Source organism: Pimephales promelas, chromosome 17 (genome assembly GCF_988280905.1).
Source record: "Pimephales promelas chromosome 17, fPimPro1.hap1.1, whole genome shotgun sequence".
NCBI lineage: Eukaryota > Metazoa > Chordata > Actinopteri > Cypriniformes > Leuciscidae > Pimephales > Pimephales promelas.
This window is the reverse complement of record NC_142785.1, coordinates 9,439,301-9,455,569: the sequence shown is the minus strand read 5'-3', so window position 1 is coordinate 9,455,569 and position 16,269 is coordinate 9,439,301. Positions and strand designations below refer to the sequence as shown.

Genomic DNA, 16,269 nt, shown 5'->3' with positions numbered 1-16,269 from the left:
TTAATGAAAAAAGAAAAAATTGCTCTTTGGTAAAAGAAGGTTCCTGACCGCTCGTCCATCGAAAGGTGAAGCTTTTTGTGTGTAACTGTGAAAAGTGTGCATTTCATTGCTTCATATTAGAATGTAAATTTCTCACTTAATGTACTTATTGTGTTGATTTTGTCACGATACACATTTAACAAAAGTGAAGGGAAGGACTCAAGTGCAGTGAAGGGATGATTTATTAACAAAATAAAACAAACACAAAGCAAAAACCCACGAGGGGGAAAACATACTCAACAAAACATAAAACTGAACTTGAACTGAAATACCATACACTGACCATGAATAACACCGAGGAACAGGGGAGATATAAGACAAAGATCCAACACAGACTGCAAACATGAAGGAACTTAAATAGGGAACAAATCAAGAGGGAACAGGTGGGAGAACTCAAACACTAATCAGGTAACGAGGGGGAGGATCAAACAATGACAGGAGCACATGGCTCAACATAACAAAACCACCCATGTTCTAACACGACAGGACAGACACGTGACACTACCCCCCCTCAACGGAGCGGCTACCAGACGCTCCATCAGACTGGACGGGAGGGACAGACCAGGGCGGGACGGGAGGAACGGACCAGGGCGGGGCGGGAGTGACAGAGACATCAGGCGACCGGGGCAGAACAGAAAGTCCATAGGGCGGTGAGGGAGAAACACAGAGTTCATTGGGCAGTGAAGGAAAAACACAGAGTCCATCGGGTGGCCAGGGCTGTGAAGACCCCTCGGGCGGCCAGCCCGGTGAAGACCCCTCGGGCGGCCAGGGCGGTGAAGACCCCTCGGGCGGCCAGGGCGGTGAAGACCCCTCGGGCGGCCAGGGCGGTGAAGACCCCTCGGGCGGCCAGGGCGGTGAAGACCCTTCGGGCGGCCAGGACGGTGAAGAGCCCTCGGGCGGCCAGGGCGGAGCAGACATTTCGGGCGGCCAGGGCGGTGAAGACCCCTCGGGCGGCCAGGGCGGTGAAGACCCCTCGGGCGGCCAGGGCGGTGAAGACCCCTCGGGCGGCCAGGGCGGTGAAGACCCCTCGGGCGGCCAGGGCGGTGAAGACCCCTAGGGCGGCCAGGGCGGTGAAGACCCCTAGGGCGGCCAGGGCGGTGAAGACCCCTCGGGCGGCCAGGGCGGTGAAGACCCCTCGGGCGGCCAGGGCGGTGAAGACCCCTCGGGCGGCCAGGGCGGTGAAGACCCCTCGGGCGGCCAGGGCGGTGAAGACCCCTCGGGCGGCCAGGGCGGTGAAGACCCCTCGGGCGGCCAGGGCGGTGAAGACCCCTCGGGCGGCCAGGGTGGCGAAGAACCCTCGGGACCAGACACTGGCTCTGCCTCCGGCTCGGGAACAGGCGCCGGCTCAGGAACTGACACTAAAACAGACACAGTCACAAGAACGGACACAAACACAGACAAAAACACTCGGTCCTGAACCAACATGAGCTCCAGCTCAAGGACAGGCACCAGCTCAGGGACAGGCATCGGCTCAGGGACGGGGACCGGCTCAGGGACAGGGACGGGCTCAGGGACCGGCTCAGGGACAGGGACGGGCTCAGGGACCGGCTCAGGGACAGGGACGGGCTCAGGGACCGGCTCAGGGACAGGGACGGGCTCAGGGACCGGCTCAGGGACAGGGACGGGCTCAGGGACCGGCTCAGGGACAGGCACCGGCTCAGGGACAGGCACCGGCTCAGGGACAGGCACCGGCATGGCCTCCGCCTCTGAAACAGGCATGGGCTCTGGCTCAGGTACAGTAACAGCAAAGACTGGCATCTCCAAAATCCGAGCCAGATGCTCCAAATAGTTCGTCACAGCTTTCGCGGCCACGCAAAAGGGGATCTCTGGCTCGGTCTCAGACTGGGCAGACGGGACATGAACAGTCTCTCGCTGGGCAGACGGGACGTGAACAGTCTCTCGCTGGGCAGACGGGCATTTCCTCCTCCTTCTCCGTCCGTGACGGCGAGAAGTGGGTCCTGAACTGTCCCTATAGATGGGCGAAAATTGACTTGACCCAAATGAGGCGATGAAATAGTCCGGGCAATCCAAATAGTCGTCATCGTAATCCAGATTTCCCCAGTCAAAGTCCTCGTCCTCCATCCTGCTGAGTCCTCAAGTTGGTTGGATCATTCTGTCACGATACACTTAACAAAAGTGAAGGGAAGCACTCAAGTGCAGTGAAGGGATGATTATTAACAAAATAAAACAAAACACAAAGCAAAAACCCACGAGGGGGAAAACATACTCAACAAAACATAAAACTGAACTTGAACCGAAATACCATACACCGACCATGAATAACACCGAGGAACAGAGGAGATATAAGACAAAGATCCAACACAGACTGCAAACATGAAGGAACTTAAATAGGGAACAAATCAAGAGGGAACAGGTGGGAGAACTCAAACACTAAGCAGGTAACGAGGGGGAGGATCAAACAATGACAGGAGCACATGGCTCAACATAACAAAACCACCCATGTGCTAACACGACAGGACAGACACGTGACAGATTTAGTGAAAACACTTTTGCTGCTGTTGAGGAGTGATACGGGTAAGGTTCCCCCCTTGGTGCGGATCTTTTGGGCAGGTGTGAATACAGCAATCGAACTCGGGTGCGGACCAAACAACCGAACCGAGACCCAGCTGAAGAGGTGGTCTCGGTACGGTTCCAAACGAACTCTGGTACGGTTCATTTACAGTGTGAACATGAACCGACCCAATTGCAAGAAAGCACTGCGTCGAAAGAGAATATTCCGGCTGTCTGGCCACACGATAGCCTACTATTGCGCGTCGTGTGTGCTTCATTGGAATGGAATGAATGAATGAGTGTGTGCATCAGGACATTCACATACAGAGTGTTCTCTTTAGTCTAATCGCGCATAGATGCAAAAAGCATTTGCAGTTCATAATGTAAGGATAGTTACAATACAAGGAGGATGCTGCGTTAATTTACGTTAAACTGGACAAACTTCATCGCAAGCGTTAACATTGACAGGACTCGTTAGCAGTATATAAGAATCTCATTATTTTAATGTGTGAACATAGCCCCTCTCTATGAATGAAAACTTTATACCTTATCCGTCTTGTGTGCAGTGCCACTTGTAACGCAAAGTTGAGATCTTGCCCAGAGATAAAAAAAACAGTAGATGGTCGAATCAAAAGATGCACGAGAGACGAGAGTTGTCGTATTTCCCCGCGTTTAATAGAACCACTCAAACGTTACACTCGTCGTCTTCTCAAAATCCGAATTACAATCGTATAGATGACATTGTATCATATCATTAGTTTCTTCATATTTCCTTTGTACAGAATAACACAAAATTAGTTAAAGAACAAATATCGCAGTATGAAATATCTCCATGCTGAGCCTTTTTTGCACTTAGAGATTTCCCTTGAGAATCCTTGTCCAATGAATGGACGACCTTAGCGCACGTGTGGTTTTGTTTACAAATTTTGGTTCACTTGCAAAAAGAGCAGTATGAAAGCGAACCGTACCAAAAAAATAATAATAATATTTGGTCCGGACCAGAGCCATGTATGGACTATGTGCACGTTAGCATATGCTACTTCCGCCTGCAAAACCGATATGGGGTGTCTAGTTTCCGGTAGCCTGATGGACGACGTAGAGGATGTATATCTCTCCAGATGTCTTGAACATTTGCCGAATATTACAGTCGATTATGTTCATCGACTGGCTAATGATTTTTCTCCAGCTCCCCAGAGCAAGAGAGAAGGGGTTTAAATATTACATCTCTCAGTATTTGCATAATTTTGAAGGGAAAGTTAAGTCACAACAACATCCATGCTCAGACTGATCTCATGAAATTGCATTTGTATGACACGTATAACGTATTTTTGGCATGCTATCAACACGCATAATCTCTTTTCAGCGTGTTTATGAATGGCGTTGACTTAACGTTATTACTGTGTATATATATATTCATATATATACTGTATATATATTGCGACCTACCTCAACCCCGTCCCTAAACCTACCCGTCACTCCTACCATCCTATGAAAAAATATCGCTCCCCAGATGTAGATCTACATTTTGTTTTGTTTCGCTCGGACATTTGACGGCGTGTACATACGGTACATACACGTGGAATTACTCGGACATTAATGTCGCCATGCTACGTGCTCTAGCTATGCTATTTGGTAACTGTTATGTTATCTCTCTACATTATAAAAGTCGAAATCAAGCGTTAGAAAGTGCATTTTCCAGAACAGTTTGTGTTGTTTATGATGTTCGGAGGCTATGTTGTCAACCACTGATCTATATAGAATGTCATTATATAGATCAGTGTTGACAACCACTATACATGTCATACAGGGAGTACATACATGTCCGACGTTGGTTCGTTCGTTATCAAGTTAGGCCGTTTTCACACATATTTCCCTTGCAAAATAGGTTCTAACCCCAGGCTTCTCCTGGTTAAAGGGTATAATATAACAAATAATTAGTAGCCTAAAAACTTCCTTCTAGTTGTCATGGATATTCAACGCTCCACTCTGTAAAGCGACTGCTTGGGTGTGGTGACAAAAAGCAGATGTGAAATATTGTTTACTTTTCACAATGCAGCAGCGCCTGGCTCCACCCAAATATGAGTGAAAACTGTGTTGATTGACTTGACAGTGAACAAACGAATATAGTTTTAGACAAATATATTTAGATAGATAAGCTTTAGATAGCCGGTCCACTGATGTAAACAACAGCAACCGGAACCGAAGTACCCAACATCCGCCCTCAAGCCGGAAGTTAGCATTTTTCTTGTGCACAGAGCGAATCGAGAGAGTTGCGACAGGCTTTGATGTCGCCGCAAGGCTGTCACGTGGTTCATGGAAGCCCCAATAGTTCCAAAACAGTCATGCTCTTCAATGGACAGACAGCAGCGATTGCATTATTAAACGGTAAATATAAAATAAAACGCACACCAAAATACTTTTCAAGCTTTTATTGCATTTGGTTAATGTCAGTGTTGCATTTGGAGAGGCAGGGTGGCAACTTAGATGTTTTTAGGCTATATTTTTGGAGGGAAAAGCTTGTGTTCATGTTCGCATTGGTAGTTGCACTGGCTTTAGCGGCTCTAACTTAACTTTTCCATGTCATTCATCTGATGATGGACGTCTCATGATATTTATTTTTGCACAACTGGGATGTAACTTAGATTATTGATTCTCGTGATCTTGCTTATAAATTCCGATTCAGCCATTAGCCTGCCGTGATCACGCAAAGACCCATGGACCAGTTCAAGATTACAATCATGACAACCAACATAAAATATAAATAATTACGCTGTGCATGTACAAATTAATGATTTAGGAGGGATATAGACTGCTCCCATAACGTTACAATGACCATATTTACAGTAATGTTCGGTAAATTTCTGAGGGGTGCTCCTGTAAAAAATAAAGTGGGTGAAACTTCCGGTAAGGCGGTGGAAGTAGCATTCCAATGGTATTTTGTGTGTTAGTTAGCGAAGAGGCTAGCTGTTTTTTGGAGAATTATTTTACTATTTAACGATGCAAATCTTTATGAGAGATGTCGTTACGGAGCTCAGGGAAAACATGTGCTGTTCGTGGTTGTATGTATAACCAGACTAAACTAATTCAGTGGCTTAAACTCCTTTGGATGAGACGTTAAACCGAGGTCCTGACTCTCTGTGGTCATTAAAAAAATCCCAGGATGTCTTTCGAAAGAGTAGGGGTGTAACCCCGGCAATCCTGGCCAAATTTGCCCTAGTGGCCTTTGTCCATCATGGCCTCCTAATCATCCCCATATACCAATTGGCTTCATCACTGTCTCCTCTCCACCAGTAAGCTGGTGTGTGGTGAGCATTCTGGCGCACTATGGCAGCCGTCGCATCATCCAGGTGGATGCTGCACACTGGTGGTGGTTGAGGAGATTCCCCTCTCTATGTAAAGCGCTTTGAGTGCTGAGAAAAGCGCTATATAAATGTAATGAATTATTATTTTTTATTATTTAAACGTGATTGTTTTGAACATAAGCCGAAAACGAAATCAGAGTGATCCTGCCAACGACTCTAGTTTCCATCACCTCCCAAAAGACGACGAATCTTCCTGTGTACATTTGTTTAAATTCTTAATATTCTATAAACTCTATCAGCATGTGTTTGGCTGTTCGCTACTGATGTTACACCTAAACTCAGGATCAAAAAAAATCAACAACACCATCATTAATTCGACAGACGGAAAAAAAAACATTTACCACAAGCTTTTATAACAGTTTGTAACATTTAACATTACAATTTAACCAATTAAAAGTATGACAACTTCTAAATAAACAGCTTACCACTGTGAAACATCCTGCAAAAGTTGTGTTTGAACAGGTTCTAATCGATTCTCTTCATCTATGTTCTCTGGGTCTGATTCAGGCTCAAATTGATATGGTAATATTTTTACAATAACAATCAGTGCATGCATCTCCAATTTATGGTAAGAGGCGTGACCTTTGCGGGCAGTGTGCGATATGCTGCTGTCGAATCACAACACAGGAACCGCTGACACAATCAGAACTCGTTACATATTTCTGTAGGAGGGACTTCATAGAACAAAGAAGCCATCTGGCCATTTTTTGGACAGTAAAAGCAGCAGTATACAGATAAGTAAATTGTGTGAAAAAATACTGTTTTTTTACACGTGAAACATGAACACGTTATATTGCACACTGTAAACACAATCAAAGCTTCAAAACAACATGGAGAACGGAACCTTTAATGTGCATTCTGTGGTTCAAGCAGTGACAAGAATGTTTTAATGTTGACACATCTGTTTCCTATCAGGCTTAGTGTCACCCAACAGAGAGGATGTTCCCGTCATCCTTAGCAAGAAGGCCAGCAACAGTACACCAGTCAAACCATTAGAAGGTATAAGTCTGACATCTTCTGTAACCCTCTTTGAATACTCATTTGCCTCAAATATGTACTGGGGGCCATTGCCCCTACAAAGTGTTCTACTTTCATGCCTGGAAATTTCCCTCGAACAGAAATCTCCACACATCCTGATGCTGAGGGTGATAAAAGACTGGACAAACTGGAGTCCTTCTTAGACAGACTTCACAATAAAGGTTATTCATTGAAATAGTTCATTGAATAATTTGCAGGTTAATGCATAATATAGTTTTATGCAGTGATCTGTTTCTATTTCTCTCTTCATTTAACATGCAGGCACTGGCATGAAGAACTCCACCATAGAGGTGATGGAGGAGAAAGAGAAGGAGGTGATGACCCTGGATGACGAAGAGACGTTTGGGCGCTTCTACAGTAGCTTATCACCCACCACTCTGAGCTCCAGTGTACTGCTAGGCAAGGAAGAAGACTTTAGCATCCTCCTGTCAGACACGCCCAAGTAAGATACTGCTCTAATTTCTAGGGATAGTTAACCAACAACCCCCAAATTCAGTCATCATTTACACACCCTCATGTCATTCCAAACCTGTATGACTTTTTTTCTTCTGTTGAATACAAAATAATTATTTTGAAGAATGCTAGTAACCAAACTGTTTTTGTTACTATTGACTTCCATTGTATGGACAAAAAACCCCCCCAAAAAACCAAAAAAAACCCAGATATTTCTCAAAATACCGTTGTTCCACAGAAGAAGAAAAAAAAACTCTGAGATTCTGCAGTCCATATTTGTGTCTTGTAGTAATATTGTTAATAAGCCTCTCTTGGACACCTATATAATATAAATTATGAGGTGATATCATCTATAGCAGAGGTTCTCTGAATTTCTGGGGATTTCTACTCTATAAAATATGCTGCTTCTCTTGTAGTCAATCATTTTATCCCTTTCCTAATTTTTTATCAGAAATTTCAATGTATCAAAAAATACAAATAAATACGTAAATTACATATTTAAATGTTTTTACCTTAAAAAAAATGCCATGCCTTTCGTTGATGAGCACACTTTGACGTGATTGGTTACCAAGTAGTTTCAAACCGTGTTTTTGAGACTGTCCTTGGTTCACTGCAGTCTTAAGGAGAAAATACTCTGCAATCGTGTCGTGAGGACTTATGAAATTGCACATGGTTTGTCTTAAAGGATAAAAACACTACGTAGACATATAAACAACATTAAAAACTTGATTTTCACTAGAGGGGGTCTTTAAGCAATATCCTAAACTGTATACATATCCTGCAATATCCAATATCCTGTAATATCCTAAACTCTATATCTTACTTCTGTAGGCAGGGTCTATATTAGAGGTCTTCTGGGGTCCTAAAAACTGTACCCGACCCGAATCACTACCGAACCCGATGTATATGTATAGTATATATAAAGTATATATATATACTGTGTATATATATATATATATATATATATATATATATTTATTTTATTTTTATTTTTTATTTTTTATTTTTTAAAGAAAAACCCGACCCGAGACAGACCCGATAATATTAGACACGACCCGATCTGACCAAGAGGTCCTCGCTGCAGTCTGTAGCACGATGACGTAGCTGGATGGTCCAATACGTAGTGGATGGAGGTGTGTTTTGGTGATGTCATATACGCATGTGCAGTGCCGATCTCAGGATTATAATTCGCATGCATTGATCTTAAGTGATATGTAAGCTCAATATTGTACTGAGATGATGTTCAAACCTGTGTAGTATAGTACTGTTAAATAATTATAAGTAATTATTGATGAATAAGTAATTATTTACAAATGGGATGGTTATCCGAGATTCACTACATAGGCTACATGCAAAGTTATTTTACATTTTAAATCACATGATTTTAAACCTATATTTGATAGATTAATAGCATGTGCACCGCAAGTATTTTTTTTAATGCATGTATATTGAACATATTAAAAAGCAATTTTATTTTATTCATATTTGCTGTTGATTGGAAGCAAAAAATGTCAAAGTAGTAATTTTAACGGTACAACTGTAAACATCTTAAATACTTTTTATCTCAGAATCTTTTTATCTTACTACTAGTCAGACTTTTTATCTCAGAATTTATATAAAGTCGCAATTGCAGGTTATAAAGTCAGACTTTCGTGATATAAAGTCGCAAATGTGTGTTATCAAGTCAGATTTGCGTGATATAAAGTCGCAATTGCGTGTTATTAAGTCAGAATTATGAGATATAAACTAGCAATTGCGAGGCTACTTGAAATTCTGACTTTATAATACGCATATTGGGAGAATATAAAGTCGCAATTGTGTGTTATAAAGTTAGAATTGTGAGATATTGAACTATTCTGAGGTTAAAAAATAAGTAGCCAGATTTTTTTCCCCTTAGAATTTGACTTTATAACTCGCAATGGGAGATATAAACTCGCAATTATGTTATACATTCAGAATTGCTAGAAAAAAGTCATAATTCTCATTTTATAGCACACAATTGCGACTTTATTTCACGCAATTCTGTCTTTAGAACATGCGACTGAGGCTTTATTTCAGGCAATTCTGACTTTAGATCTCACAATTCTGAGAAATAAAGTCAGTAGGCTATGTGAAATGTATACTCGCAATTGTAAGGAAAAAGTTGCAATTATTTTTTTTTATGTTTTACTCTGAAAGCTCTGAAAATAGCTTTCATACTCGTGACCATTTAAATGTAGCTACTCTTGGAAGATCAATGTGCGATTGTTCACCAACTCTCTACTCTCTACAATAACTATCAATTCTTAATGTGCATGTGCCATCAGCGTTTATTACAGGATCGCGTTTAAAGTCTGTTTAGAGAGAACGGTGTCATCCCCTAATTTAATAACAAATTATCATTTCGACAGAGGTGAATCAATCAAAACTAGCCTAACTTTAGCTGGAAATAGCCTAACATTCTTCACGAACCGCTAAAGCCAAAACAATCTTTGTTACATTAAATTATATGCGATTATGCGTAGGCTATGTAAAGCTGCTTTGAAACAATCTAAATTGTTAAAAGCGATTATATTACGTTACAATGTCCACTACGTATTGGACCATCCAGCTACGTCATCGTGCTACAGGCTGCAGCGAGGGGTGTCTCGATCTGACGCCATTTTCTTTAGAACCTGACTGTTCCCGAACGTAAACGTCATTTACATTGTGCACAGCCTGCAGCACTGCGTTTCTCATAAATGCACTTAGCAAGTGTAAGCACGCTGAAGTGCTTAAATGTCAATCACACATCACTGTAACCCATTATGTCCTATAAAATTTGGCATAATATTATTTACCGAACCATACGATGATTAGAACCACCATTCGTTTTCCCTGACCTTTTTCGCAATGTCTGTTATCGCCTCCATGCTTTTCTGACAGTGTCGCATATTTTTTAAATTGATTGAAAGGCCTGGCTTAATGACAATTCAAATACTTGCATTTAGTCAAACATCCATCCACATGATGGCGCACTAGTTCTTCTTGGCAAAGGGAGAGGTTGGTTTATGTAGAGCGAGCAACTAAGTAAATAATTGCGGAGGCAACCGTGCTCATGCTTATAGCCATTTGCATGTTGAAGCACGGGTTCGCTCTCTCACTTAGAAAAAGTGAGAGAACGGTGTCATAGAGTTGTTTTAAATACTGCAATTTTTTTAAATGCCCAACATAGTTTAAAATAAATTGCATCTTCTCTGGTCCATTTGGAAAAGGCATATTTATTTTAAATTACTCGAGGCCTCTAATACCGAACCTGTCCCGAGTCCGTGACACTCGTCTGAGATTTGAACCCGCTCGGGTCGGACCTCGGGTTTTCCGATCCAAGTGGACCCATAAAGACCTCTAGTCTATATCTCAAGGATGTGGGTGACTGCATGGGGTTGAACACCTTTTGGAACCTAAACAGTGGTTCACATTTCAAAAATGCTCTAATGTCTTCATTCTTGCTTTCATGAACATATTCTTAATTGCAGACTAACATCAGCAGTTGAGGAACATAAGCGTTCAGTGCGGCCCTGCAGAAAAACCAAGAGCTCTAGAAACCCTCTCCGTGCCCTGGCAGCACGAGACGACCTCAGACAGGCTTATACTGAACAGAGACTGAATGTGGCCTCCGTGGAGACCAAAAGGATACAAATGGAGCGAAGTACGTTTGTTTGTTACTTTCTGTGGTGAATTCATGGAATGTTTGCATCACTTTTATATGTGGTATTTCCATACCTGTCAAGTTTTGCTTGTGAAAATAATGGAAATTTTCCGGCGCCCACCGTGAACAGTCCCACCACCCCAACCAAGCTCCAGTATCCCTTACATTTTAAGACAGGTGTTATAGCTTAAATGAAAACACACACACACACACACACACACACACACATATATATATATATATATATATATATATATATGGTATATATGAGGGTAGCCTTTATATAAAGAAATCCACCCGCATTTGGCAGGTTGGCGGGTGTTAATGTCAAGCCCTGGGTGTAACCCTAAACCTATCCCAGAACTAAACCTACCATAACAGAACAAAGCTCTGTGCGTGTTATATTGACGCTAAAGGGTGCCATGTGCATTGGATTTAGACAAACTGTAGTGTCACTATATGACGCCCTAGGATGAGAACACGTTGGTATTTCACCACAAAGATCTGTGTTCCAGCTCCTGTTTACCATGTTCTTTGTTTAGATTAAGACTCAGACATTAATTTTTGACCTCTAAAAATCTCATGGTGACATTAATTTCTAAATTTGTGTCAGGAGTTATGAAAATAAAAAATGTCTGAAATCTATCTCTGTGTTCGCAGAGCGGAGGGAATGAGACATTGTGCAAGCTTCCATGTTACAGTATGCAAATATTGCTTTATTTCCGTCTAAGGATTCTGAGGCAATCACTGTTCAGCTCCTCATATGGCGAGAAGGAGTAAAGAGAAATCTCCAGTTTGCTACTTTAACGTCATTGGCAAATCCTACAGTTTGGCGTTATTCAATAGGGCTTCAATGTTACCCAAATGGAGTTTCACCATAGCATCTACTAGTGACACAATTTAGATTGAACTGAAGTTGAAACATTTTAATATGAAATACGGGCCTCTGCCACACCCATGAAGAAAAAAAATCCTTAAGCCGAATTTATAGAACTATATTCGTAAGAAAGAAATAAAGTGGTAGTTGAGGAAATTCCCCCTCCCATGTAAAGTACTTTGAGTACCTAGAAAAGCGCTTTATAAATGTAACAAATTATTATTATAAAGAAAGTTCTTAAGACAAATTCTAAGAAGTTTGTAAAAATCTTCATTAGTTTTTTACTAATGATTGTAAAAATCTTCAACACAGTTCAAACAGCCAGTGACGGGGACAGCTCGAATAGACAGCTTGAGGAGATGTTGATCAGACCACAACAAAAGGCTCTTTGCACACTTCAGCAGGGGACACGAGTTGATACCTCCTTAATGATTTATGCATGCCATCATAATCTGATGAAACAGATCATAAAAACACTCAAGAGCAAGTTGAACTGCTCCCATTTCTAGACAGTTTATGTGCCACACCCTCTCTGTGTGCATATAGACACTGAAGGCCGGTCTGCCATCACAAAGGGCTCCCAAGCTCTTGCTTGATGCCGGTCTGCCGAGAAAGAGTAAAGAGAAATCTCCAGTTTGCATCTGTTACATTCCAGCCCACAAAAAGGGAGGGGAACCTGATAACCCTCTGCTCAGGCCCACAAATGCCAGCAAAAGAGGAATGGAGTCGTGGTGCGAGAAAAGGAGACAAATTCCAAATACCGTACAAACTTTGTTTTTATTTTTGTCACGGTAATAATGTAAATGATAAACAAATTTAAGGGAGAAAAGGGAAGAGCTGGACAAACCAAAGAAAAGAAATAAACAAAAATACCCCACCCCTAACCTACACTAATTATACACATCACCTATCTGGCACACGATCAAGGCGCCCTAACCAAAATTACAGATGGTGGTCCGCCCAGGTCTACAGTAACTGGTGTTTATAGACAGTGGAGTATGCCTACGGGTGATGTATACCCCGGGGTAGCTCTAAATCTACTCCCCATAAAACAAAGAACAAGAAAAGAGAAGTTAACACAAATAATAATAATAATAATAATAATAATTCACAAACAACAAACTCAGTCCTGCTGCTCAAGTTCCAAAAGTGGAACACAAAGCTAGTGTTACTAGCGAACAAATCAGATTACAACATTATCAAAAGCATTGTCAAATGTTCCAATCCTAATATCAAAATAGACAACAATAAAGTTATCTACAAATCACAAGGTTCCCCAAAAAGGGATACCAACCACACCAACAGCAGGAACAGAGTGCAAAGCCCAGAGCAGAGAGAGAACAGATCCAAAACTAGGCTTTTTAAAGAGCCCAGACAGCTGCAGCCACTGACGAGTAGGAGGAGTTCCAAGATCCAATCAGCCGTTGAACCACTTATCAGCTGCTGGAATGGTTACAGAAGCCATCTTACCTGTAAGAAGAAAAACACAAGAACCACAAGCAATGTCAGAAAAGAAAATCACTATAATACGTACCCAGTTCTCTGGGGACGTAACAGCATCCTTGAACGTTGAGACAGTTTTTGCGTTCTGTCCCATTGTTACGCCCCATTTGTACTAGGGCTCTTTGCATCTGCGGGTTATCATGTTGCGCAGCAGACCCATTTGCCAAGCATGAAACGGTACATGGTCTTTTAAACAGAGCTGAAGCGGCTGCAATGAAGCGGGCCCAGCTGATATACTGTCGCCCATGTGTTCTTTTAAAGCATTTCAAAAAGAGGTTCCCCTAATTCAAACATTGTGAATAGATTCATTATGACCTACCAGTGCTCAGGTAAGAGGGGCTCTTATAGATATGGAACTGAGACACGCCCAGGAAAGAGCTTAATTTACTAAACATTCCTCTCTTTTCTTTGTTATATTGTAGCAAATATAAACAGTTAATTGGTTTATCTTGTCTTCAGTGGCCAAGCACTCAAATTTGGCAGATGCGGCTCTGGCAGGTCTGGCTAGCAAAGAGAACTTTAAGAAAGTCAATCTGCGAAGCGTGAAGTCTACAGAGGTGGTGACCAACAACAGTGCTGTGCCTTTCCACAAGCTCATGCTTATCCACATTAAAGGTGAAGCGGTCAATGATCATGCAAAATATCAGTGCAAAATATCAAGATATCAATATTTTTTATGTCCTAAATGTGCATGTTGTGGTTTTAATCACTGGCTTTTAACACTTTACTGTTAATTCACGCAGGCCGCAGGCATGTTCAGGTGCGTCTGGCTAAACCCACTGCTCGCTCTCTAAACAGTGGAGACTGCTATCTGCTCATCACTCCCAAACACTGCTTTTTCTGGAGTGGAGAATTTGCCAATGTCATCGAAAAAGCTAAGGTATTACCACAAAGTAAATAAAAATCCATGCCTATTCTATATATAATAGGGTATTTACACCAGTGTTACTTTAGCATTGTTTACATTGAGAGGACCAAATGTCTCCACAAAGATAGTAAAATGTAAACTATTTTACATTGTGGGGCCATTTGGTCGGGCCCCACGAGGAAAACAGCTAATAAATCATACCAAACTGATTTTTTTTTTTTAAATGTAAAAATGCAGAGTTTTCTGTGGTGGGTAGGGTTAGTGTAGGGGGATAGAAAATGCAGTTTGTACAGTATACAAACCATTTTGTCTATGGAAAGTGAAGATATAAAAACAAGTTTGTGTCAAATTGTGCGTGTGTGTATCAGAGCTCAGAGATGGCTCAGTACATCCAGACGAAGAGAGATCTGGGCTGCAAAGCTCCTCAGATCACCGTGCTGGAGGAGGGAATCAACACAGAGAACCGTTCGGCCAAAGAGTTCTGGGGTCTGTTGGGAGGAAAGACTGAGTACAGAGGTACAGGCACTTGCAAAAACACTTATCCCAGACCCAGGACCATGAAGCACAGATGTTGAAATGACAATATTTCACTTACCTTAATTGCACACATTCATTTGTAATTTTGTTTATACAGACCATTGACTATAGGCCAGAATTTACTAATGTTGCATAATCAAGTTCAGTTTATCCTCCGTTCTTGCAGTATTTCTGGTCTACTTGTTCTACTTGGAGTTTAGATTGCCATAGTTTACACTAACTTCCTCAGAACCTCCATGAAGTTTGTTCCTTCACTTTCTTCAAAACAGAACAGTGTTTTTTTCTTGACACACTGCTGAATAACCATGTTGTTCCCATGCTATATCCACGTTTCACCCCTTACTCTTTGCTGAATTTAGTGGAAAATTATGAAAATTCCAGAACTACACACTTACTGGTAAAATCAAAAAGCTATTCACAGGACTGTGAGGGTAAGGCTTTTAATGTCCATTATAAGATTGCATATAAGTGGGTAAAATTAGTTTTGTCCAACAGTATTTCTGGCTAGATATTTAGTTTTACTCAGGAATATGTGAGAATATGTGAAATTATGGTAGTTAAGTGCATATTAAATGCAAATTTAAATGGCTGCAGCTTGCTTTGTGGAGAGTTTTTTTTTTTTTACGTGTGTGCATGTGTGTTTTACAGGTGCAGGGGAGCCAGAGGAAGATGAACTGTATGAGAGTGCTGTAATAGAGTCGAACTGTGTCTACAGGCTGGTGGAGGATAAGCTGGTTCCTTATGAGGAGGCCTGGGCATCCATTCCCAGTGTCTCTCTTCTCAACTCTAAGGAGGTGTCAAATTTATTGGTTCTTCTATGCGGTTTTGTCCTATTGTGGGATGATCAGTGTGTGTGTGTGTGTGTGTTGGTAAACTGTGCTTGATCCCATTGTTCTAAAATTAACTCAAAGTGTTTGTGTGTGTGTGTGGCAGGCACTGGTGTTTGACTTTGGAAGCGAGGTGTACGTCTGGACAGGAAAGGATGTTTCTTTGAGTGACAGGAAGGTGGCAGTGCAGCTGGGCAAACACATCTGGAGTGGCGCATACGACTACAGCTCATGCAGGATCAACCCCCTGGACCCCTCCTCAGCCAATAAAGACACCCCTAAGTGAGTGTGAAAGACACACCAGTAGCTCATGTTCTCTGTAATAAAAAATAAAAAGAGAGAGAGAGAGAGAGGCTTAACAAGACAATAAAAATACATATACACAATAATTATTCTTCAATCATTTTTAAAATTTGAAAACCAACATGTCATCCAAAACCTCACACAAAACTCCTTCCACAGACCATATTTCGGCGAACCTTTGAATATCATTAATCAATTGAAAATATGTGTATTAAATTTTAATTCTAGCAGTCACCATGCCTTTAAAAGCATTTTCTGCATCTACAGTACTTATACCCAATAAC

The 16,269-nt window shown here is 41.7% G+C and overlaps 2 protein-coding genes across 9 annotated transcripts in view; one reads left to right on the top strand and one right to left on the bottom strand.

The window, feature by feature from the left end:
- Nucleotides 1-16,269, top strand: part of svild (supervillin d) — a 264,346-nt gene that overhangs the window by 196,691 nt on the left and 51,386 nt on the right. For all 8 annotated transcript variants that reach the window (XM_039691113.2, XM_039691117.2, XM_039691110.2 and 5 more), the window contains 9 exons: nucleotides 6,828-6,911; nucleotides 7,031-7,111; nucleotides 7,212-7,392; nucleotides 10,898-11,070; nucleotides 13,910-14,065; nucleotides 14,194-14,330; nucleotides 14,687-14,834; nucleotides 15,504-15,649; nucleotides 15,789-15,964. In XM_039691113.2, coding sequence (XP_039547047.2) covers nucleotides 6,828-6,911; nucleotides 7,031-7,111; nucleotides 7,212-7,392; nucleotides 10,898-11,070; nucleotides 13,910-14,065; nucleotides 14,194-14,330; nucleotides 14,687-14,834; nucleotides 15,504-15,649; nucleotides 15,789-15,964 — 1,282 coding nt within the window. The remainder of the gene's footprint in view (nucleotides 1-6,827; nucleotides 6,912-7,030; nucleotides 7,112-7,211; nucleotides 7,393-10,897; nucleotides 11,071-13,909; nucleotides 14,066-14,193; nucleotides 14,331-14,686; nucleotides 14,835-15,503; nucleotides 15,650-15,788; nucleotides 15,965-16,269) is intronic.
- The window catches only part of kcnj19b (potassium inwardly rectifying channel subfamily J member 19b), an 88,945-nt gene continuing 88,586 nt past the window's right edge, over nucleotides 15,911-16,269 (bottom strand). The window contains exon 4 of the mRNA XM_039691123.2: nucleotides 15,911-15,999. The gene's annotated coding sequence lies outside the window, so the exon portion shown is untranslated. The remainder of the gene's footprint in view (nucleotides 16,000-16,269) is intronic.